At 44.4% G+C, this 25,261-nt stretch overlaps 1 protein-coding gene across 5 annotated transcripts in view; it reads right to left on the minus strand.

Moving 5' to 3' along the window:
• Window positions 1–1,380: 1,380 nt before the first annotated feature.
• Window positions 1,381–25,261, minus strand: part of nlgn3a (neuroligin 3a) — a 224,196-nt gene continuing 200,315 nt past the window's right edge. For all 5 annotated transcript variants that reach the window (XM_017712536.2, XM_017712535.2, XM_017712532.2 and 2 more), the window contains 2 exons: window positions 12,797–13,586; window positions 1,381–3,538 (listed from right to left, as the gene is read on the minus strand). In XM_017712536.2, coding sequence (XP_017568025.1) covers window positions 2,680–3,538; window positions 12,797–13,586 — 1,649 coding nt within the window. In that variant the 3' untranslated portion in view covers window positions 1,381–2,679. The remainder of the gene's footprint in view (window positions 3,539–12,796; window positions 13,587–25,261) is intronic.

The raw sequence follows: 25,261 nt of genomic DNA on the forward strand, positions 1-25,261 counted from the left end.
GCCATGCCTCTGCTGGTGAGAAGACACGACTGGTTGATGCTTCCTTTCGTGGCCTTTACATGAACGTCTCGGTTAGCAGAATCCCAGACGACGGCTGTTAAACCAATGTCAACAGGCTCGGTCTATCTAACTCTCAGATCTATCTAACTCCCAGAGGTTTGCCTTGTGAGTGCTGGAATGTTCCCTCCTCTGGAGTTTCATTCAAGCCTCCTCCAACTTCAAAATCTGATGACTCATAACTTTCCGCCACAGACCAATCAGGACTAATGGGCAAATGCCGTGTTTATTCATTAGGCCTAAATGGCATCATCGAGAAACACTTCGGCTTTGCTGTGTCGAGTTTCAGCTCAAACGAGAGATAAAACTGGGCTAGTACGACCTTCCAAATACACAGCGAGCAGCCCAGAGACACTAATGTGGGGAGACTTTTCTGTGGAGACTGCAGACACGGCTGCCATAATTCAGAGGCCAAATTTATCCCCTAACCTTTAGCATGGATATCCTTGTCATTCTGCTGGGCTGGGGGAGCAGGGGGCTAAAGAGTATTCAAGAGCTATTGTGATGAAGAGCAGGAGGTGGTTGATTAAGGTCAATGAAGACAAGTGCCTTACTGGCTGAGAACACTTTGGCCAGAGCCGAAAGCGTTCGCTGTACTCGCTGGGTCAGACCGCTTTTACCGCACACAGCCGACCAGCAAGTAGATTAAAATGAGGAAAACCACTGACCCAAATAAGAGCATGTCTCACATCCAAATTTCCACCTTTGAACCACCGCATTTCTTCAGCTGCTTCGTCTTTGTTGGCAAAGCTGCCAAGTTGTTTTCTTCTGTTAGCACAATGTGAAAAGAACAGCATGCGACCGCACGAACAGATTGCGTTTGATGATCCGACCAGAACCCAACAGAATCTTATTAACAGGTTCAAAATTCCAAATCAATCAGAATAAATTGGAGGAAATAATGTTTTTTTGCAACATGTCTTCTCCAGTTTTATGGTTTAATTTTGGCACATGGCACAATCAGCATGTATACATCTGGTATACATAAATAAATATTAAATATATTTATACATAAATATACATATAGAGCTATTAAAAAGACACGGTGTGGCCTCAGATTATGGTGTTGAGAATTAGACTAGGACAAACACTAATCGCTGTGTCTTCTGGATATTGGTGCTTTCAATCTAATAGTAGTCATTTACATGTTCAGATCAATGGGAGTATAATCTTCATAAAAGCCCTATACATATATGTATGTATGCCAATATTTATATAAATATATATATATATATATATATATATATATATATATATATATATATATATATATATATATATATATATATATATATATATTTAAAGAAACACAGGTCTACACCGAAATAAGGTTATTCAGTGTAAACAGGCCACCGTCTCCTGCAGGGAGAAACTCTTACAAAGTCAATGGAATCATGTCAGTTAGTTGAGTTGAATCTTTAGCTATTTTTTTTTCTTTTACATGTAAAATAATAGATTTATTTTTGTAATTCTTAAGCAAAATTAGACATATATATATAATTTTTTTCCTTAAAAGAACAAAAAAAGTGCTATTTCGCAAAGACAGACAACCAGAGACGCAGCTGAAACACTACCTGTGGTGAACGAAATCAACAACATGGCAAAGAAGCCCTCCCTTTCCCACCCCCCACACAAAGTGTTCAACGAAAACAGGGCAAATGTAGGCATGTGCACACGCAAGCATCTCCCTCAGACACACACACACACACACACACACACACACACACACACACTCTCATTCTCAGGTATTCTAACCACAGACACGCTGCACTCACGCACACTTACGCGCACACACTAACAAACAAGTGTTCCTAGTATTGTGTGTACATGTGCATTTCATGAAAATCAGATTCGGTAGTTGATAGTTGATAAATTTGTTTGAAAAAAGATGCACTTTTCGCTTAACAAAACAATCACAGTAAAGTCTGTATCTCTAGTCTTGTCTCGTGGCAGAGTCTGTATCAGACAAATAATTAGCACTGGAAATTAGAAAAAAAACGTAAAACCATGTAAGAGGATATGCAACTCAAACAAGTTCGGATTGCTTCAATTCTCTATGCGTTTTCTACATACGTCTCTCGTGTTTTCAAGAATCTAGTCGTTTATGGCAAATACGTTCCACGCAGTGAAAGATACAAAGTAGGAAAAAAACCCGAAGCTTTCAGTAAGGCATTGAAAAGAAAGCAAAACAAAAAAAAGCAACACAAATATTATGCAAATGTCATCTCAGAGGCCATAGTTTTGAAATGTTTTCCCACAAGAGACTGAAATGGGAAATAAAAAGCACTTTTCTTTTTCATTTTTGTTAATTATTCAAGAAAAAAAGTGTTGATATCTCCCCAGTCTTCTTAAAAAGGCGTTCCCCACCCCCATTTTTAAAATGATCATTAGAAAAAAATACTGCTTGAAATGCTCGTCCCACTGCTGGGGAAGATGAAGCAGTTTACGGTTTGGCAGGTCTGCAACCACTCGACATCCGGAGAGCGTGGCCAGGACCCCCCCGTTCAAGTCTATTCAAACGGTTTGTGTTTTTTTAGACTTCTCCGTAATCCCCCTGGGTTTATTCCTATAAAACCAAATACTCGCTCCCACTCCCCGGCGCTTAGATGGGCCTCCTTAAAGCTATACCCGGGTAGTGGAGTGCGAGTGGGGCAGGCCGGTGGAATTGAAGCCAGCAGTAAAGGTGTTGTAAGGGTGAAGGTTGGGCATGCCCACCAGTGAGTTGGGAATCATGGTGATGGTGTTGGGCGTCATGAGCGGGATGTCATCAGGCGAGCGCCGCAGCGTCAGGGCGTAGTCGGGTAGAGAGGCCAGTCGCAGAGTGTCGCCTGGCCCAGCATCACACTCGTGGTGCGTCTGGTTGACCTGAAGCGACATGATCTCCTCCTCAGGTGCGTGGCGGCCCACGTCGTTGGACGAAGCTGGGTTAGAGGCCCTGGGAGGGCTGGACTGAGGCTGCTGCTCCTGCCGACGCTTGTCCTTGCGGTAGTACAGGGCGGCGAAAGCCAGCACATTGAGGAACAGCAGAGAGGCACCGACGGCGATAGTGACGCTCAGCTCGGTGGAGTAGTCACGTGGGTTCTCCACCACCAGTGGGCCAGGCTCCTCACCGCCGTTCCACTGTTCCTTGCCGCTCTCGCTGTTGTATGCCGGAGACATGGGTGGCCGCTTCGTATTGAAGGGCCACGCCTTCCCGTTGGGCCGCTTGGTAGACAGGGAGTTCTGCGTGGTCTCAGGTGGCGGCACTTTGGTGGTGGTGGATGTGTAGTGGAACATGTCATGCAGGTTGTACAGGTGGGGTACGAGGTGCTTCCAGAAGGCTACCTTAGTGGCTCGGTAGTGGTCGCGCACTCGCGGCTTCAGCCCAATGTGCAGGTACAGCTGGTCCTGCGGGTTGTACTTGGACCAGGCCACCTCCTCAAAGCGGTTAGCTTTTGTGTGAATGAATTTGGTGTCCTGAGGCACCGGCTTGTTGGGATCTCTGTGGATAAAAAAACAAAGAAAGAGAAAAATCTATTTCAGTTTCTGAGTTACAGAGTAAAAGGAATCAGAAACTAACAAAACCGCTAAGAATCTCTGGCACTGCAATACAGCTTGTTTCAGCAGTTCACTTTTCGCAGTTTGTTTGTTTATGAATTTAGAAATTAAGACAAATTAAGACAGATTATGACAGATTTTCAGAGAAAATGCAAAGTCTACTGCAGTCTGATTAATTTGCCCAATAAGCCAATAAAGATCAAATGAAAATGTTTAACTTCCTAAAATTCATATTGGTGACAAAATTGTTATATTAGGCCGGCACTAGTGCAGGAGTGAAAACAAATTCTAGTGATAAGATGCTAAACAATGAAGATGTGTCGTCGTGTTATTGTGTTTCAGATACAATTATGCAGTAAGGAGGAACAAGTATTCACATACGTCCTGTTATTTAATATGATTTTGTTGCATATATCCACTTCAAATGTACACATAAAAAACTAAATTGTGAATAATCAAAATATACATTCATAAGTATAATATACACTGCTCAAAAAAATAAAGGGAACACTCAAATAACTCATCCTAGATCTGAATGAATGAAATTCTCATTGAATACTTTGTTCTGTACAAAGTTGAATGTGCTGACAACAAAATCTCACAAAAATCATCAATGGAAATCAGATTTATTAACCAGTGGAGGCCTGGATTTGGAGTCACACACAAAATTAAAGTGAAAAACACACGACAGGCTGATCCAACTTTGATGTGATGTCCTTAAAACAAGTCAAAATGAGGCTCAGTGTTGTGTGTGGCCTCCACGTGCCTGTATGACCTCCCTACAACGCCTGGGCAGCTCCTGATGAGGTGGTGGATGGTCTCCTGAGGGATCTCCTCCCAGACCTGGACTAAAGCATCCGCCAACTCCTGGACAGTCTGTGGTGCAACGTGGCGTTGGTGGATGGAGCGAGACATTATGTCCCAGATGTGCTCAGTCGGATTCAGGTCTGGGGAACGGGCGGGCCGGTCCAGAGCTTCAATGCCTTCATCTTGCAGGAACTGCTGACACACTCCAGCCACATGAGGTCTAGCATTGTCCTGCATTAGGAGGAACCCAGGGCCAACCGCACCAGCATATGGTCTCACAAGGGGTCTGAGGATCTCATCTCGGTACCTAATGGCAGTCAGGCTACCTCTGGCGAGCACATGGAGGGCTGTGCGGCCCTCCAAAGAAATGCCACCCCACACCATTACTGACCCACTGCCAGACCGGTCATGCTGAAGGATGTTGCAGCAGCAGATCGCTCTCCACGGCATCTCCAGACTCTGTCACGTCTGTCACATGTGCTCAGTGTGAACCTGCTTTCATCTGTGAAGATCACAGGGCTCCAGTGGCGAATTTGCCAATCCTGGTGTTCTCTGGCAAATGCCAAGCGTCCTGCATGGTGTTGGGCTGTGAGCACAACCCCCATCTGTGGACGTCGGGCCCTCATACCATCCTCATGCAGTCGGTTTCCAACCGTTTGTGCAGACACATGCACATTTGTGGCCTGCTGGAGGTCATTTTGCAGGGCTCTGGCAGCTCCTCCTGTTCCTCCGTGCACAAAGTCGGAGGTAGCGGTCCTGCTGCTGGGTTTTTGCCCTCCTACGGCCTCCTCCACGTCTCCTGGTGTACTGGCCTGTCTCCTGGTAGCGCCTCCAGCCTCTGGACACTACGCTGACAGACACAGCAAACCTTCTTGCCACAGCTTGCATTGATGTGCCATCCTGGATGAGCTGCACTACCTGAGCCACTTGTGTGGGTTGTAGAGTCCGTCTCCTGCTACCACGAGTGTGAAAGACCACCAACATTCAAGCAGAAAGCAGAAAGGTACTGAGAAGTGGTCTGTGGTCCCCACCTGCAGAACCACTCCTTTATTGAGTGTGTCTTGCTAATCGCCAATAATTTCCACCTGTTGTCTGTTCCATTTACACAACAGCTGTGAAATTGATTATCAATCAGTGTTGCTTCCTAAGTGGACAGTTTGATTTCACAGAAGTTTGATTTACTTGGAGTTATATTGTGTTGTTTAAGTGTTCCCTTTATTTTTTTGAGCAGTGTATCTATATAATGTAAGTATACTATAAAAAAATAGAGATTCTGAAAAAGAAGGGGAGGTGCTTGCATGGCCTACCCAATATCCTGACATGAATCCCACTGAAAATTTAAGGAGTATTTTGAAATTCCATCGTAGGGGCCCTCATAACTTTGGGGAGCTGAAGATGGTTTGTCCAGAGGAATGACCCAAAATGAACCACAGTGAACCACAAAAACCTAATTGCTTCTTGCCACAGATGTCTGTAATTACCAACGTCTTTGCAACAAAGTACTAATTTTATTCATTTATGGTGACAAAACATTTTTCTTTATCAATTTTTTTTCATGCTAATCAATATTTACTTTTTTGTTTACATTTAAAAGTACAAATACAAAGACAGTAAGTGTACATTTGAAGTGGATTTATACAACAGAGATGGAACCAGACTTTTTGCAGGTAATTTCTTTTGGCCCATTCCTCATGAAATTTGCAGACAATGTAAAGAGCAACAGGCATTTCCAATTCATGTCAAAAACCGAAAAGCAGCAAAAATACACAAGCAATAAATCAGCGTCTGCAGAGGTGATATCTCCAGTGGGTGGTTTGTTTCCCAGTTCTTGACATTGATAATCACTGTGTGCCAAGCCAGCTTGGTTACAGCAGAGCTTCAGACAGTCAGGAAGCTCACCATCACTTGCCACAACCTCCGTTTGACAGCATTTTTCATTTGGCAGAGTTCTGCACTGCCTTTCCCCCTGACAGGTGTTCACATGCACAGATGCACAACTCGCCTCGAGCCCCACACGGAGGTAACCTGAATATCACCCTTCTGAGCATAACAACAAACCAACACACCTAATTTACACACATTAACATATCTGTATCTAGGAGTTCAGTGCAACACCTAGCCCTTTACACAGCCGGTGCATGGACATGTTTTAAAAGCATCATCTCTCTGGCACTGCCTGGCATGATTTCTCCATGAACTGTCTCTTTTGTCTACAGGGTTGAAACAGGGCCTGCATCTCCAACTGCTCTCCATGAAAAAAGAAGAACGGGACAGAAGCTTTTAGAGTAAATACATATGAATAAATCAGCGTGCTTAGATGCGCTTCAGGAAGCAACTTGTTTTGGATAAAACAACAGAGGCGCAGGCCTTCCACTAATTGCTTTGGGGAAGCAGCGCGGTGTGCATTAACAGTGAGTGCGGTGATGGAAAGTGGACCATATTAATCAAGACACTAAAACGTTGGGTGGTGGTGGGGGACGTCAGGCAGTCGAGTCTGATGGACACAGTAACACCTTCTTGCCTTCAGGGGTCAGTGTTTCCCCATCCACACTTGTGTCGTTCTGGAGTGCAAGGCAGCCCTCAATTCCCATAACAAGGCTCTACTGATTTAGCAACTATATTAACATATGACATTCCAGGACTATCGCTGTCTCCTTGTGGTCAGGGAGCCAGAGTGTCAGTGGAATGAACTTGTACAAGAGCAACTATGGGTGGACATGAAGTGCAGCAGAATGCGAGACTCCCTCGTGATCAAATTAGGAGCTCAATCAACGAAATCTTTGAGTCTGCTAAGCGTTCAATCAGCTTTAAGGAACAACTCATCTCTGTCGCTGTCTGTGGGAATGGAGTTCTCGCTCCTCAGTGCTCTGGGCACCTGTTTGCTCCCAGCAACACAAAAGAAAGAAGTGGGGAAAAGCCAAACCAAAGAAAACAACACATTCTCTTTTCTAGTTCTTTTCTTGCTGTCAATTTTTTTGCGTTTTCAGGTCAGCGCTTCTGGGAGTGGAGAGGAAAATAAAGCCGGCTGAACTGAAATCCCCCAGCGAGGCAGGATGTCAGCGATGCAGCCCGTAAATAACCCGTTTTATTAGGCTAGTAATGATCCCCGATGAATATTGGCAGCCGGGCTATGATGACTTTGTAGCTGAATATCAGTAATTAAGTTTCAAAGAAGCAGGCGGCTGAGGTAAGGTCATATTGATCCTCCACCGCGCAACAACATGCCAAAGAGAGGGACATCAATGAGGCTGCGGCGCCGGCGACTTTATGAATTCTTGAAGCAGAGCCTGTGAGCCTGAGCCACAGTCACTGAACCCGGGGCAATCTCGGTTAATAGAAGAGTCTGGCGTCTCAATATACCCTTGCGCATTCTCACCCATAACGATCAGTCCGGGAGATTGCATGACGGAACACGCTGGTGCACTGTGATGCACACAGAGACGCGAGATTGCCGATATGGGGTCAGCAGTGACGTCCTTGTCATGACAGTTGCTTGGGGAGAGCAGCCTGGAGATATGCAGCGAGATGTAGAAGCAGGGAGTGTTTTAGTGCAGAGTTCTTTTTTCCCAAGTGGGGGCTTTGCTGCGTGGATCTTGTCTTAGTGTAGCATTGTGGATGAAAATGAATAATTCAGAGTCACTCCAGCAAATCAATGGGCTAATTTGATTTGTGGCATTAGGAAACAGCTTGCACACCTTATCTAATTACGTGAGCGCACATGCCAGGTAATTGCGGCAGCATCGATAACAGACCACTCATATTTTTTGCTAGGGACTGAGCTAAAGCTGGAAGCGTGCTCATTCTCGGCCCTCAGACTGTGGCAGAAAGGGAAGCGCGTGAGGCTGAGCGTACATGTGTATGTGTGTGAGTGGAGCGAGGCGCTGCATTAGCTGATAGCATCCTGTTAGACCTCCCACTTAAGCTGGATCGGAGTCAGCTGCGAGGGCCGTAGCGCAAGAGATTATTCCACTCATAAATGCAGCCCTTTTAATGACATCCTCGGATTTCCTTGGATGCTTCAACCATGACCGCGTCTGCTAAAATACGGCTTCTGGAGGTGACCAAAGGGTGACCCCAGGGGACCTCGGTCAAACCTGGGCCACAGCACACAGCGTTACGCAGGTCCCTGTGGACGGACAACTCATGCTGTGTGACAAGGCGAGCTGAGAGGGTTTGACAAGCTGGCCATGATACTTCAACTTGGGGGAGAAATGTGAGTGCAAAATGACTCATCTTACAGTCTGGTACGCTCAAAATGATGGACTACGTGATTCTAATAAGCACAGGGCATGTTAGAAATTACGACTGTGGATGGCTAAGAAGTTCTTCCGGCTGTCTTAAGTGCCAGCACCAGTCGACCAGATCAAATGAATGCGAGATGGTGCAAGAGTCAAATACAATTAAATGTGGCCCCATTGTGCATTCATCCTGCTTTACTTTAGAGCGCTCGAATGACCGTGGAACCAAATCTGAAAAGACACATTCAAAGACCCAGAGGCATCACGCAAGAATATCTTCCACTGAGAGGTCTCTGAATGATTTGGCAGGTTTAGCAGCTTAATTAAAAACGATGGCTCTGCACAAACCTAGCGACACTGATGTTAACTCTAGGTGGTGTAATGTTCTCTACATTCAAGCTGTTAATAATGTTCTGTACATAAAAACTGCCTTCAGGAATTTTTGATGAATAAAGCTGGCACTACTCCCTACATACTCTATCCTCAGTGATACCGGAAGGTCTAGGCCCAGCTGCCTTTGCTTTGGAAAGAAGCAGGAACTCGCTGCTTTCACAAGGTCAGAACAAGACATAGGCCTCTGCAACAAGACACACGCCGTGTGACTTTGAGAAGGAACTTGGAAAGATCTTCGCAAGCCGACGGAGCAAACGTTAAACTCTGCCGTCACGAAAGAAAGTCCTTGCCATTCCTGTGCTCACAGTATGCTTCTTGTTTGAAAGGAATGTCACCATGACTTCCAGATATCTGAGTGCTTTCATGCCACTGGAAATAGTGTGTCAGAGTGGGAGTGACAACACTACAGTATTCTGTTTGTAGGACCCGAGCTCTGATACGTACTCCTCGAGCTGTTTTAGCTGCTTACAGCCCTTTGAAAGCTTTCAAAGTAAGTGGAAAATTCCTGTGTCCAAGGCATATTTCCCGGATCTATCCCTTTAGCTGCTGCTTGTAGCTGGTCTATTTACTGCAACACAGAGCCAAGCTGAAGGATGAGGAAGCATGCCAGAGGACAGCTGCTGGATCTTGTCCGCTCTTCATTATGGCCTTTATTGATTGATCAAATTAGGTGAGTGACGGCTCCCATGTATCTTCACGCCTGCCCAGCCCTCGACACTCCTCATGCAGGGCTGATCTCACCCCGAACTTACTGCATTCTGGTTACAGCATGGCCTCCCAATCAATGGCATACAAGTCCCTTAACAAGACACCCCACTTTTCCACTTTCTCAAAAGGCAATTAACATATTGGCGGCAGCTCTCCTATCAATTGCTGGTAACTCTATGGGTAGTGAGGACAGAGAGAAAGGCCTCTTACACAAACCATACATAACCCCTTTTAATTTCCAATGGGACTGGCAGTAGCCTCAGGTGAGACAAAGCCAGCGGATGAGGAACGTAATTAGCTCCAATCCTGGGAAAGAACGAGCTGGCCTTGTGTAATGGGGTCAACTGACGTTGGAGTGCGTTCGGCTCTTTGTTGGAGTGTAATAGCTTGGGAAAAACCACTCATTAATATGCAGGAGTGACTTGTCTAAGGCCTTTAACCTTGGTTTTTACCAGCCTTCCTTCTTTTCTGACCCACACACCAGTAGTAAACCTTACGTCATGTGAAAGAGAACATTTTAGCACAGCATAAGACCGATCAAGTGAGTGTTGCACTGTTAAATGAAGGTATCAGTAATCAAATCACAGCAAGGCAAAAGCAAGATAATCTGATTTTATGAGATTATTCCACTCAATAAATTACTGGAGTCAAATCGATGAAAGATTAAGGTCAAGCTGAAAATCAGTTTCAGTTAGATCTCATTTAAATTGTTGATCATTTTCGATTAAACCAAAGGGGCGGTGGAATTTGCGCACAAGAAGAGAAGTTCAGTCCCGTAAAAGTTCGCCATGCATTTCAAAAAGTGTTATTTGGACTCACCTCAGCGAGGCTCAACATTCAAAGAAAGCACTGGATCCAAAAAAACATGAGTAGGGATCGAGAGAAAAGAGACAGACAAAAGGAGAAGAAAGCCAAGCACCCAGTGTTTCGCTTACCAACTACCCTGGCTCAGCACAGCATGGGTAGTGTTTGACTGCAGGCAAAAGAAAGGGAACGAACGATGGCATAAAAGAATATTGAGGAAACAGCCGGATGCCAAAAGAGTGGTAACACTACCAGCTCTATAGGAGCATAAGAGAGCGGAGATTTTTATCTCAAGGCTAAATGTGGGGTTGGAACAAGAGAGAAAAAAAAGGAAGATGTAACTGTGAGAGAAAACGTGTACAAGCACTGCATGGATGAATTATAAGCAGAGGAAAAAGGACTACAGCCTATTTGCCTCCATTAGAGGAATCCATCATGTATATAAATTGAACATATTTCTTTCTCCTACCGAGGGTCCATAAAGATAAGGGTCTAGCATCTGGTGGGTCGATCTGTTACTGTGCCTGCCCTACTCGTCTGTCAAATGTGGTATCTTCTGCTGCAAATGGGAATTTTCATGCTCTTTTGCTACTACGATGATTCAAGTAACATGGATGCTTGTAAGAAGCATGAAGCAGAAAGCAGAATTTAGCTTTGGGAAATGATACACGCTGTTGACATGCACTGGAACGGGCTCAGAATAGTGTAGTACACGTATCCGATTTAGAGAGATGGCAGGAAGTGTGATCTGGGTCATCTCATTATGAAACAGCTGTGGAGTGCACGGCTCCGCCGATAGTGACGATCTTGAGGTATGGCCATCTGCGTGCGAGGTTAGAAGGGAAGGGGACAAACAAGGGCCGCCCTGGTGGGGTCACATCACAAAGCTGGGTCTGGCCAGAGAGCAGGTAATGTCGAGACGGAGGTCATCGTGAGTTGAGTTTGTTTATGTACTAAGATGGGGATTTACCCTGCCCTCCCCTACGCCTCTACAGTGGTAGGGTCCTTCCCCACAGCTGTGCTAAATTACCCTTTGAACAGCTCTCGGGCTTCTCCATTATCCTGGCATCTAATCCTCGGTGCTCTGTGAGCTCGGCTGCCCGCCGCTAGACCACATATAATCCCCTCGTCCACAATAATGCCACTGCAATGGGACAACTCTGCGGCCCAGTGCTATCAAAAGCTGCCGGCCCCGAGTGTGTGCCACCAGTGCCGGGCATCGACTCACTGCAGGACAGCCATGCTGATTTAAAGACAGGCCATTAGATAAGTGAGGTTTTGAAGTAATGTGCTGTTTACGTCACATGGGCCAGCTCTCTGCAGGGTGCATGGATGGACTGTACCAAATGGCTAATAGGATGTGAAGGTCAAAAGTTCAAGGGTGGATCATCCCTGGGAAGTTGTGGGGGATTATTTTTATTGGACAAGTGATATTGTGCTTGTTCAAAGCATTTGAGGAAGCCCTTGGAGGAAACCATGGAGGAGACGTTATGTCCTCTGTTGCCAAAATACGCTGCTCAAGATGCTACCCTCATGGTCAGCATCTGAAATTAATATACAAAACGGGAAGTGCCCCAAAGCTCTCTGACTTTACGCAGACAGATGTTTGTCTGAGGGGTTTTTCCAAGCCCTCTGCAGAATTTTTGGCAACCCGGCAGAAAGTCAAGCTCTAATACTTCAGTATTAGCATTTCTGTTCTATCTTATATCCACTGTGCTTTTTTGTGCTCTCAGCACTTGGAGAATGATTTATAAATGTCAGGCAATGTCATTTCATTGTGAATGGCAAAACAGCAAAATTTACACAAGCAGAGGCATGACCAATCAATTTTTTCTCTAGTAACACTGGTCGTCAAATTAGATTTGTGTTGTTAGACCTGATTACAAGCTCTCCTCATACAAATCCATAATGCTTTGTGGCTCTGGGCAAAATTGAGCCGAGCAAGTGGGGGAAAAACAGAGGGAGAAAAAAGTCAAGTCAGCTGGGGAGCCAGTGATTGACTGTGGAGAGGTGCAATGATCAATACTGCCAGAATGTGATAGGCTTCCCTGATAACTTTCTCTTTTTCGCACCAAATCCCATTCATGCTCTACACAGTTTCATGTGCTCATGGAAGCTACATTCTCACACATATAGCAAGCTTGCATTCACATGGCCATCGATTAATGTCCTTGACTGAAGCTAATGGTCATTGATTAAAGGTAGGCTGACAAAAATGGGATATTTGGCCCTGCGTGAATCCCAGCACTTACCCTGTCTTGGCAAAGTTGGTCCAGTAGGTCATGACCACAGCGCTGAGCATTATGTCATTCTTGGAGAAGTTGCAGGGGAACAGGTCGGTGGGGCCGATCATGGGGATGCCGAAGACGTAGGGCACCTCGTCTCCATGCGCTGCATCAGACCAGGCGGGCTTCATCAGGCTCTGGCAGTGGTGGTAGAAGGCGTAGAAATAAGTGGGCGAGCCGTAGCGGGCATGCAGGTCTGCTGTTACCACCGAGGGCTCCACCCACTGGTGGTCGGTGAACAGCGCCACCAGTGTTTTACGCCGCGTCTCAGGGTTGTCTCGGTCAGCCCAGTCTGTGTACATGAACTTAATGGTCTCTCGAAGGGTATCCTTCCCCTCCGGGTAGCCGTACAGGCTGTCCACGAAGTCCGAGACAGAGAAGTCAAAGTCGTTGCCTGAGACGCCATCCTCAGAGTCCACCACGTTCTCCACGAAGCGCAGACCCTCACCCTGGTTGACACCCAGCATGATGTCATAGTTGAGGAACTCGCCTTGCTCCATCAATATCTCAGGGTCATCCGGGATCACGTCGCCATCGATAACCGGGCCGAATGCCACGTGATACCTTGCTGGCTGGATGTCCTGCTCCACCAGTTCACGGGCATTCTTCTTCCGCAGACAGTGCACCATGTCCATGGTGTCCAGGACGTTACAGCCCACCTTCTCAGCCAGCAGCCGTGTGTACTTCACTGGCTGGTAGTTGACGGCCCAGCTGGACAGAGCTGAGCCACTCTGGATGATTGCGCGATGGAACAGGCCTGCGAGAGGGAGACAAAAGAAATCTCAAGTAACGCTGCAAAGACCACTTTTTGACAAGGTGTTAAATCGCTAATTCCAAAGTAAAGACATTTCAATGACTAATCAGTTTGAAAGAGTGAATGTCTGCATGTTTGACTGCAAAGATGATTTACTGACCAGTTCGTGCATTAAGCATAGAATTTGCCTGGCTTTTTAGCATCTTAATCTCAAGTCCAAGTAATCCTGATCTGATGCTCACAGAAAGTGGATTAGGATTGAGCGTAATCATTTACTAAACGCAAAGTCAGATGGCCATCTATAGCACTGCCTGCATCTTCCTGATCCACTAAGTTCACTACCCAACAGATATGTGTACCTCTGTGTGTGTCTGCATAAATGCACACAACTGCAAAAGTCACTTTCATTTCATTTCCAGTCAAAATGGCCATTAAGTACAAGTTATTCCTTTTTTCTAGTGAAAACAAGCACAAAACAAATATTACATATAGTAAACATACAGTACTGTGCGAAAGTCTTAGGCACCCAAGACACATTTTCAAAATTGACTTATTTGTGTAGTTTGTGTTTGTTTGCTGAGAAAAGTGTTAATATTCGAACAAACCAAATTCACAGAATATTAATTAATAATGATTATATCATCATATAAATAATAAATAGTGATTTTCTGGATGTTGGTGTGTTTACCCATCTCCAAGCCTCTCCTCCTCGAGGAAGTCCAGTATTATATGTAGTTAAAAAGCAGCTCCTGGTTTGACCAATCAGTGCTCAGTAAATTGAGCTCATGATGTAATTGATGATATTAATGAGTCTCTGTGGCGGCTGTGAAGGTGTCCAGGAAAAATATGGACCCGAGAAATTCTTGTTACTGTTTATTGTTTTTCTGTTTATTTGAATTATGAATACGACTTTATTCTAATGTATATTATGATAAACTCACTGCTGAGGTCAACTGGTTAAAACTTTTGCACAGTAATGTATATGATACAGAATAAATAACACTTCAGTATTTACTGTGTCCAGTGAGCCCTTCATTAATCGCAGCTTCCATTCACTTCAGGGGACGTCTGCAAATTGTTCAAAGAAATCTGGAGGAATGTTTTAGAAATTGGTTGATTTCTCTGCTTCTCACACTTCACCTAATACTTAAATGACCAAATACTTAAACTCATCAGTCCATTATTCTCACTTATTGGTGTGTGTGATGGTCAAAATGTGCTAGGAATGCACATTTTATTTTATTTGATTCTTTTTTTTTATTGTTATTTATTTTCATTCTTATTTACTACTATAAAATGATTACATGACACTGTGCTCTGTGAGCTCCTGTAACCAAAGCCAAACGCCTTGTACGTGTAAGCAAACCTGGCCGATAAAGCTTGATTCTGATGTTGAGTTTCAGTGCTCTATTGCAATGTCTTTCTTTTTTGTCCGTCTCCTTTTCTCAGCGAGGTTCTTCTTGATCAGCTACACGTCCTTTCAGACCCACAGCGCTGAGTGGTCTTCTCACAGTGGAAGGATGGACAGAAACACCTGTGGATGTTTTCAGATCTGAAGCAGCTTGATCTTCTCCTCTCTCTCAGAGACGAAAGCTTTAAGCGCTGTTTATCTGACGGGGGCAGTTTCCAGGTTATGCACAGTTTTTAGGAGTCCCATTTTCGGTGCATCTTTTAATAACTCCTGCTTTTCACCCTTTTCATTTATTGTTTCCCTTCCTTATGCTATTGGATCATCTTACTTTGTATTATGAAGGCACAGCTGTAATTTATTGCTTTCAACATTGGAAGAACGGGAGACTTGGAATGAATGTGGTGCACAAAAGTAAGGAGTGGACAAAATAAATACTGTTTGATTTAATATTATATTTAAGAATAGATGCTGTATTTTCTATTAAATATGTTCTGCCACTGAAAAATGACTAGCTTGTACTGAATGGAAAATAAAGGGTGGTTTTGCACAGTACTGTATGCGCATATATGCGAACTGAGCTCACACGCTTCGTCCGAGCATGTCAGAGAGGACCTGCCGCTTCATAGTTTGCAAATATCACTCGAAGCCTTTGATCACTGGCTAAGTGGCTGCGATCTGTATCTAACTCTTCCATCAGAGCAAGCACGCCCACTCCCTCCGGCCGAACCTCCCTGCAACAAAGAGGCCTCGGATCTGTGCGTAGGTACAGAACAGCGCGGTCGGTCCACGCATGCCTACAGCGAGTACCGATTCGGCTGTTCTGATGGAGGGTCAGGCCCCTCTCCCACTTTAATGGCTGCTCAGTACTACTACCGACCACTCCTGCACAGCGAACGCTCTGCGGCAAATGGAGCAAGAGCCGGCTCATGCAATACTACTGGGAGGCTATAAATACACAGGTGAACTGGCATGTATGCAGTAATAGTACTGCACAATGTCCGCGCACGCCTCAGAAATGATGGAGAGATATAGCCCCGTGTGCACTGGAAGGCCCAGCAAAGCTGATTCTCAATGTGAGGTTCTTTTGCTGCAGCCATGTACAGTTTGCTTTTTCTTTTCTTTCAGTCTCTTAAAGGCTTAGTGGCTCAACCTCCTCAGGGCAATCTCCCACCTGATTGCACAATTGATCAGCTGGCCCTGCATGCCACACGCCGCCCCAGTGCACGCTGAAAAAGTTTACCGACCACTTAGGTCTCCTCATTTCCCCTAAGATAACTTTTTACAAGTCCAAATGGTAAAGAAAGACAGAACTACTGCAAACATTCGCAGGGCTTGTGCAGTGCAGGGCTTGTTTAAGGCTCCCGTAGATGGAGCCTTGCTTTCCATATAATCTGAGCTTCGCTTTTGCACCAGGCCCCCCGTGCTGAGGGATCTGCGAAAATGAGTTTGTGCAGCAGGCTGACAGCGAACAATATCAGCTTCGGCACCGGTATGCTGCTAATACTCCTGAAGGACGTTGTGCAGGGGGTTTGGATCAGAGATGATGCGCGTGAGTGTCTGTGTGCAGGAGTAAAGCTATGGGATAGAGAGAGCTATGTTAGAGAGAGAGAGAGAGAGAGTGAGTTGCGGGGTGCTTCGCTCGCTTTGGAGCGGCTCCACGACCGGGAAGGATAGCGGCCAGGCTCCCGGGGTGAGTTGAGCAGATGTCAAGGATATCAGCTCCTTCTCAAAAGCATTAGCAGGGTGGCTGCGAGATGAAAGATGGACACCCTGGGGCCCAGAAAGACACAACTTTGTCCCTGCCCTCAGCCTTTTTATAACGTCCTAGCTTTCCTCCGTTTTATGTGCGCTGCCGGGAACAGTGTGAAGATTTTGGGCCCCCAGACACTTTCACGCAGGGGCCGTACATGCATCCTAGCAGAATATTAAACATGCCGGTTTTTCATGATAATGACTTGAGTATCCGTGCACATCCCTAACAGATAATGAACCATTTCCTACTTACTTACATTCCTGTGGTTAAGAGAACATGATATCTTACACATCAGGCCTAACATTCTGACCACCTCCTCGTTTCTCCGCTCACTGTCCATCTTATCAGCTCCACTTACTGTATAGCTGCACTCTGTAGTTCTACAGTTACAGACTGTAGTCCATCTGTTTCTCTGATACTCTGTTACCCTGTTCTTCAGTGGTCAGGTCCCCCGTGGACCCTCACAGAGCAGGTACTGTTTGGGTGGTGGGTCATTCTCAGCACTGCAGTGACACTGACACGGTGGTGGTATGTTAGTGTGTGTTGTGCTGGTCTGAGTGAGTCAGACACAGCAGTGATTCAGTTAAATACCTATATTCTACATTTCTTTTGTATTGAATTTACATTCGTGTGATTTTATGTACCAAAGCATGTTCATAATTCAGTTTTACATGACCATTTTAACCTCTCTTCATTCCTTTAAATGAAACAGCCTGATTTAGTTATTGCGCCTTAAAATATAAGATAAACAAGCTGTTATAATTGGCTGCCCTGTCATCTGTATGAATGGGCGGGGCTAATCAACTGAATAGGCAGAGAGATGAGTTAATAAACGAGTCGGTTCTCAGATAAAACAAACAACACATTCGAAACAGGCTGTTTTTACCGTATTAATGGACTGAGTATTGAATCGTAAGCTTTGAATCTTTAGGAATGTTTATATATAGCATTTTACAAACTCCTCTATATCACAAAAAGGAAGAAATACTTGGTTTTCCATAATATATGAGCCCTTTACGAAACTTGTCCCTGTATGGAGCCCTCAGTAACACTGGTGACAGTATTTGGATACTGAGCATTGACCATACTTTTGATTTAATTGCGACCAACCTGCACACCAAACCCGGGATACCTGCTGCACGCCGGATTCTTTACTGCTTCCATGCTTCCTTTGGTCAGCCAGATGGCCAGAGGCAGTAAGAAGCATGAGTATTTGAGTTGTAGCTACACTGCCTACGTGGCACATCCGTGGTAGCGGGTGTAAACATGACTAAGTATTTACTATTGTTTCCACTTCGATCTGGGCCACGCAAGCTGTCCACGCTAGTGAATGTGCAACGGCTGTACACCCGCTGACCGCTGATCACCCAGGGCAGTTGCGGCAGAGCTGTGGAGAACGGAGCCGCATCATACTGCCTCGCTGACTCTCTGATTGATTGAAGTAATTATTTCAGGTGAGGGTCACCTCACCAGGGTATGGCAGATGCGAATTACTTGCTGATTGAGAAATTGCTCTAGCAAATAATGCAAATGATGCTTTTAATTGTGCACACAGATCTTTTTCAGCACAGGACTCTCCCCACGATGAAACCTTTCTCTCCTTTTCTTGGTAACTGTACCATTCTGACTCCTAACTTTGCTCAAACAACTGCAGAGGGAGCTGAAAACGTTCGGCAAACAGATTTCTGCCGCGCGTAATTGCATCCGTACGGTGATTGCGTGACCTGGACTGTTATCGTCCGCCATCAAATTTGTTTGCGTCGTACAAGCGACTGATAGAGGGGACTCCATCAAACTATGCTTGACACGGGTGCCGAGTGCCTAAACCACACGCCCATCCATCAGTGAGCGGCTTTGCTGGCAGATTGAGGTCATGGTGAATTATGACAGGAGCTGGGAGGTAATCACTCATTTGGCCCAGCTAAAATGCCGCTGCTTTGCTGGGCTTTGTCGACCTCGACCGCCTGCCCCCTCTCAAGACGCCAGTTAAATGGTTGCATAGCAGATGCTCCGATTGGTTGAAGGCAGGGATAATTCACTGCAGGTATAAACCGGCGACCTTGTGCCACAGGGAGTGCCACATCACAGCCCCTGAGCTCAGGGTGCTCTGATTACGACAACAACAACAACACACACACCCCCCCATAATTACTGCCCACGTCTTAAAGGGACAGGCTGTGGAAAATGAATCATTCCCGCACAGATAATGTCTTCATTACACGAAAACCTTTAACTTTTTGATGTTTAATGTAGTTCATGCAGTGCCATCTGCGTAAAAGCGAATGGGGCGATTGAATTTGTGTTGGGCAGTATGGCAAACATGTAACACTGCAATACCTGAAGCCATCTTCCTGATACCAATATGCATTGGGCTTTTATGTTTTCTGAGGGTTTTTAAGTTGGAATAAACAAAACATATCAGCAGAAGAGTCGCGCCAAATAAACAAATAAATAAAAGTCTATACTATTAATGTAATGGTTATTATTATCATTCAAATAAAAGATTTTTTCATGCTTTCCGAAATAACAGAGTCATTCAGAGCGGTTTGATGGCAAATACTCTATATGAGAGTCAGAACTGGAATTAAACTGGAAATATCACATCAGGATTAGGAATTCTATCTTTCCTCTCACATCAGTGGTGATAGGAACCAGAGCTCTAAAGCATTCAATGCCTATTAAAGCTGTAAAGTGTATTTGTGTTGTAGACCCCTGGTTCCTGTCACCAGCATTGTAAAGCGCCATTATGATGCATCATTAAACAGCAAACCATCCAGAATGACTTTGTTTACATCTCAAATATTTCATTTAAGCAGATGTTTTGTTTCTTTTTTTGTTTCTCCTTTAATCCTTTTTTCACAGTAAACATAAGGCAGCCTCTCCCTCAGTCCCTACACACACACACACACACACACATATATATATATATATATATATATATATATATATATATATATACACATAATTTGTAGTATTTTTCTTAACTACTACATCTGTCAATTTCTTATTAAGTTGGAAATTCTGGGATTTTCATGAAAAGTTGACACACATACGTTTTGAACAAGCAAACCTATGCATGTAATTCCTACATCAATAATAAGTGCTTACTCATCCAGACTGACTGTGAACGAGCTTGTGGATCCAGAAAACATATCTTGTGCATATTTTATACAGTGATAGAAAATTATAGAAAGCTGTGGTTCTAAATGCTGAAACAGAGATGTGCATAGGTCATAACTCAGATTGTGTGAACCACCCCCCCCACACCCCCCCTAATTTTATGAGTTCAGGTGTTTCAGCCACACCCAATGGTGACAGGTGTATAAAATCAAGTACATAGCCATTGCAGTCTCCATAGACAAACACTGGCAGTAGAATGGGCTGTACTGAAGAGCTCAGTGACTCAGTGACAGTCACAGTGAAAATACTGCCCTGCTAGACCTGCCCAGGTCAACTGTAAGTGCTATTACTGTGAAATGGAAGTGTGTAGTAGGAGCAGCAATTGCTCAGCTCGAAGTGGTAGAACACGCAAACTCACAGGACGGGGCTGTTTAACTGACGAATGTAGTGAGTAAAAATGAATTGTTGTCCATGCACCGCCCACTACAGAGCTCCAAACTGCCTCTGAAAGCATTTTCAGCACAAGAACCCCACTGAGCACCTTTAGGATGGTTTGGAGTGTTGATTGTGAGCCAGGCCTTCTTGCCTGACCTCACAAATGCTCTTTTGATGGAATGGGCACAAATTCTCACAGACACACTCAGAAACCTTGTGCAACGCCTCCCCAGAAGCGTGCAAAGGGGGGAGGGGGGTCAATTCCATATTAAAGATGTCCACATACTTTTGGCCAAATTGTGTGATTCATCACAATAACATAGTCGTATTACCCACCCTTAGATCAACATACACCACACATGACTACACCAACATAGCTCCATGAGCACGAACTGAGTTGCGAGCTAAAAAAAACAGAAAAAGCAGTGAATGTGACAGCAAACTGGTACAGCTGGAGCAGAGCTGTCACACTCCGAGAGCGCCAGGAGCTCCCAGCTTCATAAGCTTTCCTCTAGACTCCGCTGGCTGCTTCACACACTCACGCAGTCTCACTGCTGATTATGGCTTTTTAGCCCGGCTGTGCTCCGGGCTTATTCTCTCGAGCCATCTCCCCAGCATGGCCGTTAAATCCCTCAAGTCTTGCTGGCTGCCATGTAGCACGAGGAACCCACGGCGGCATCGTCTCTCATTGTGCCCAACGTGTCATTACCACCTCTGTTCTCTCTTCTTCATGCCACCCTGATTCTTCTTTTCCTCTCTCAGTCCTCTTTTTGCACCAAAGCCCTCTGTAAGGCTGTGTAGCTAAAACGCACCCCCCCCCCACGCTGCAGTGCCACTTCCAGTTGCCTAAGAGGCCACGTGAGGGAGCGATGGGCAAGCAGCCCATCCGACCACGGCTAATCCTTCTCCGTCTCTGCTCGTTCCTGTGACTCAGATCCTGCTGTCTCCATAGCTACGACATATACAGCGACGACCCATGCTAGGTGCAGTCTAGCAGCTAACTGCCAGGGTGTTGTGTTCATCTCTCCGAGCCGGCAGCAGAGAGGCGCCCATTATGCAGCAAATTGTCTCCCAGGCCGGGCACAGATTTCACAAACACCACAATGTCCCTGCTTCCTTCAGAGAATCAAAACACCATAGATTAGTCTGTAAGACGGCCCCAAATCGATTCCTTTGCAATCACAAAGGGCAAACAGCATTGCTACCCCCCCACCCCCCACTACCCCAACCCCCCCCCCCCATTCCTGTTCCCTCCAAACTCACCACCCCCCCCCGCCCCCGGCAGAATTATAGAATATCACACTCCAGTCGAGTTCTCCTCCAGATGCAGTCAGTCTGTGAAATGAGCTAGGGGATTATGTAGTGCCTGATGCTGTTTCGCTCCGTTAACGCGCTGGATCATAAACAATGGAACATGACACCAAACGCCTCAACTGGGTTAGGGTTAGGGCCTCAACTGATTCACACGTCTAAATGGACTTTGCTTACAACCCCATACCTGCTACTGCATCTGCATGATTAGGGTAACTAATGAAGCTGAAGTATTGCTCTGAATTGCACATGGATGTACTGACTTCGCTTATTTCAGTCAGAGATATGGGCACTCTTCCGCTGCCCAGTGTACTGGCCATCAATCCAGGCAAGGTTCCAGTTTATTTTTTATTATTATTTTGAGAAATCTGTCGTTCCTTTTGGTTTCTGTGTGTATAAAAAAACGTAACATGTCAAAACGAAAGAAGCGCAAAGCCAGAGCACCAATCAGGGCCCAGCGGTCACTTTGTTTAGAGCTGGTTTTGACCTGTTGGTCATACCGACCCAGTGCAGCATGCGGTTCAACGTCAGCGCAGCAGCGTAAAACTTTGGGAGAGTCTGTTCAACATAAATGATGAACTAACCTAACTTTGTGTAAATAGAGCTCAATATAGAAATATGTCCACATATGCAGTCGAGACTGACGCGGCTTTTTTCTGAATTTCTACAAACACCATTTCATTTTATAGTAAATGAGTTTGGGCTGGTTTATGTTTATGAACAGACGCCTACAGATCAACATAGTAAAGGAGCTCATCTGTGATCCTGAGTTTAAAGCCAGTTTTTATTCAAACTAAACTTGGAACTAAGTTGTAAATAAATCTGAAACTGAAACTTTGCTTGTGTGTAAAAAGTGATTTCAGAGCCACTCGGTTCTCCCTGATGGAAACTGTTTACCTTCAGTGTTTTGTGCTTCTGATCATTTTAATAGACGTCAGCGTCACTAATTAATGACGTTCTATTAAAAGACTGGTTTACCAAGAGAGACGCTGGAGGACTTTCACCTGAAATGAGTTCATGAAGCCAGTCTGGTTATAAAAATGATAACAGGACATCAGAGCCAGAATTACTCTTTTAGTACTTTTACTTTATACTTAAGTACATTTGAAGGTAAATACTTTAGTTCTTTTACTCAAGTGGAGGTCTAAAAGGAGGAACTTCTACTTCTACTGGAGGAATATTTTACCTTGGGGGTCTCTACTTTAACTCAAGTACATGGTTTGTGTTCTTTGCCCAGCTCCACCTACTCTCAGTACCGTGTGCACACTTCATTTGAGGTAGTTAGAAAGCTAACACTAACATTATAAGCACCTATAGTATCCTGAATGAAGTGTTTTTCTTATTATACCATGTTTTTCTATGGTATAAATGAAGTGTTTTTCTTCATATTTTTCCTCCATACAGAGAAAAAAATATAGGCTTCATTTTATTCTACACAAGATTCTGTATAACTCTTAATGTTTGTCTCAGTGTGTGTTCAGATAAAGCCGCTGTATTATTACATTTCAGTGCTACTAGTGTTAAATTACTGCTAAGCAAGTTCCTACAAGAGAAAAAAGTGAATTGCTTTCCGCGAGTCTGTATAAATATAGGGTTTTTTGTAATTGTGTGCGCCAGTGGGGAAGCCTCGGGGCATTATTTGACTTCAGAAAAGGGCTAATGATTTCTGTGAAATACAAATGTAATTTTTTTTATCATATTTATTTAATACAACCATTATGCTTGTTGATTTAAACTGTGGTAGTACTCATTTCATTTTTTTTTTTCAAGTTTTGGCTGCAAACGAAAGGGTTAAATTCTGAAATGCTCAGTGAAAAATGATGCAAACTATTTATTTGCTCTGTGGCATGTAAGTAAATAGAGTCAAGCGAGCTCCTATTAGTAGGATGTCATGAACTCTTACAGGCAAGATTAATCACTTCAATAATTAAGAACTGACAGGGGAATCAACCAATCAGACTCTGATTTCCAATGAGGGGATTAAGTTGTTGAGAAAAATTGTTACACTGTGAAATGAAGGTTCTGTTCAGGTATATTTTCATTCATCAAGGCATAAACAACATAAATGTTCCCTCAAAGGTTCTACAGTGGATTTAAGGTCTGATTGTGGAGCTTAAATCAGTTCCTCCAGGTGAAAAGTTGGTATTTGTTCCTTTTCATAACCGAATGTTTTAAAACAGAGCAGTAGAGTAAAAGCCTGGAGGCGAGGCGAGGCGGGGTGTGTGGAGTCAGTCCAGCTTAGAACACATCATTTCTGTGGATTATGGTTCAGTTATGTTCCCTGACTAAAGGCACTGAGATGGACCCTTGAGGATCCCACCCCAGTGACCAGAGGGAACTGACCCACAGTTTACTACCTTTATTTCTGCAAATGTTGGCTTGCTGGCAATCTTAGATATATGACTATGGCTACGTTCACATTACAAGCCTTGTTGCTCAAATCTGATATTTGTTAAAATCCGATCTCTCTGACTCGATGGTTCACACTCGTTTAGGTCAGTGATTCAAATCTGTCATTAATATGATGAACCGGCCTGAAATGACCCTCGTGAGCTCATCCTGCTCAGTAACGTCACGTGACTGAATCACTGCATCATCAGCACAAACTAACGAGCAGAACGAGCTTCGCTGAGAAGATCATTAACTCTGATCAGCTCTCAGCTTCATTATTAGAGCCAGACGGAGGAGAAAAAGGTGAGATGAGCTGCTTTTCCACTGTTTATAGGCTTTAACGTCTGTTTGGCACTGTTGCCATGGTAACGCTGAATGATGGAGCAGTGAAAAAAGCTCATGAATTCTGATCTGAGCGCCACATTAAGGTCGCGCGGCCTCCAATCGGATACGTATCCGATCTAGGACCACATATGAAAGTGGCTCAGGTCGGATTTGAAAAGACCAGATTTGTGTCCACACAGCCCTGAAAAACACCAGATCTGAGTCACATCAGGACAAAAAATCAGATTTGTGCCACTTTAGCCTGGAAATATGAACGTATATATCAATATGGTCATATAGACATTAGAAGCAGCGACAGCTCTGCACCTCCTTAAAGAAAACATCGAATGTAATCACAAACTTGTTTTTTCCACCTATTTTTGAGCAATTGTTGACATTTATCTCCCACATGGAAGCTCTAATAGTCATGGTTTACAACTGGTGTGTATCTACTCAGTTCACTAGAATTTTCTGAAACTCTAAACCTGCTCTAATCCTGACCCAAACCTTAACCTCAAACCAAAACCTATTCCCAGCCCTCACCCAGGACCAAATATGAACCCTCACCCCACCACTGTTTATATTCAATCAAGTTTTACCAGATAATTTGTCAATAATATGAACATCTGTATATAATCTAAAGGGGACTCGATTGGTCCGTCCATTTAAAGTGAGGCTGAACTGTAAGTTCCATTGGTTTGCATAAGTTCTTGCTTTAATGGTGTATATGGGACAATGTTTTAAGAGTTCTTGTGATCAGATGAATGAAAAAAATCATCAGACCTCCATTTATTTTGGGTCGACTGTATGAAATACACAACGTAATAAAACTAATCAACATCTCACTCAAGCCTCTCTCTGATCCACAAACCATCATTTATTCTAAAACGAAAGATCAGACTTTGAACTGGAGCTAAATCTCTTCCATAATTC

The sequence above is a fragment of the Pygocentrus nattereri genome, chromosome 8 (genome assembly GCF_015220715.1).
Source record: "Pygocentrus nattereri isolate fPygNat1 chromosome 8, fPygNat1.pri, whole genome shotgun sequence".
In the NCBI taxonomy this organism is placed as follows: domain Eukaryota; kingdom Metazoa; phylum Chordata; class Actinopteri; order Characiformes; family Serrasalmidae; genus Pygocentrus; species Pygocentrus nattereri.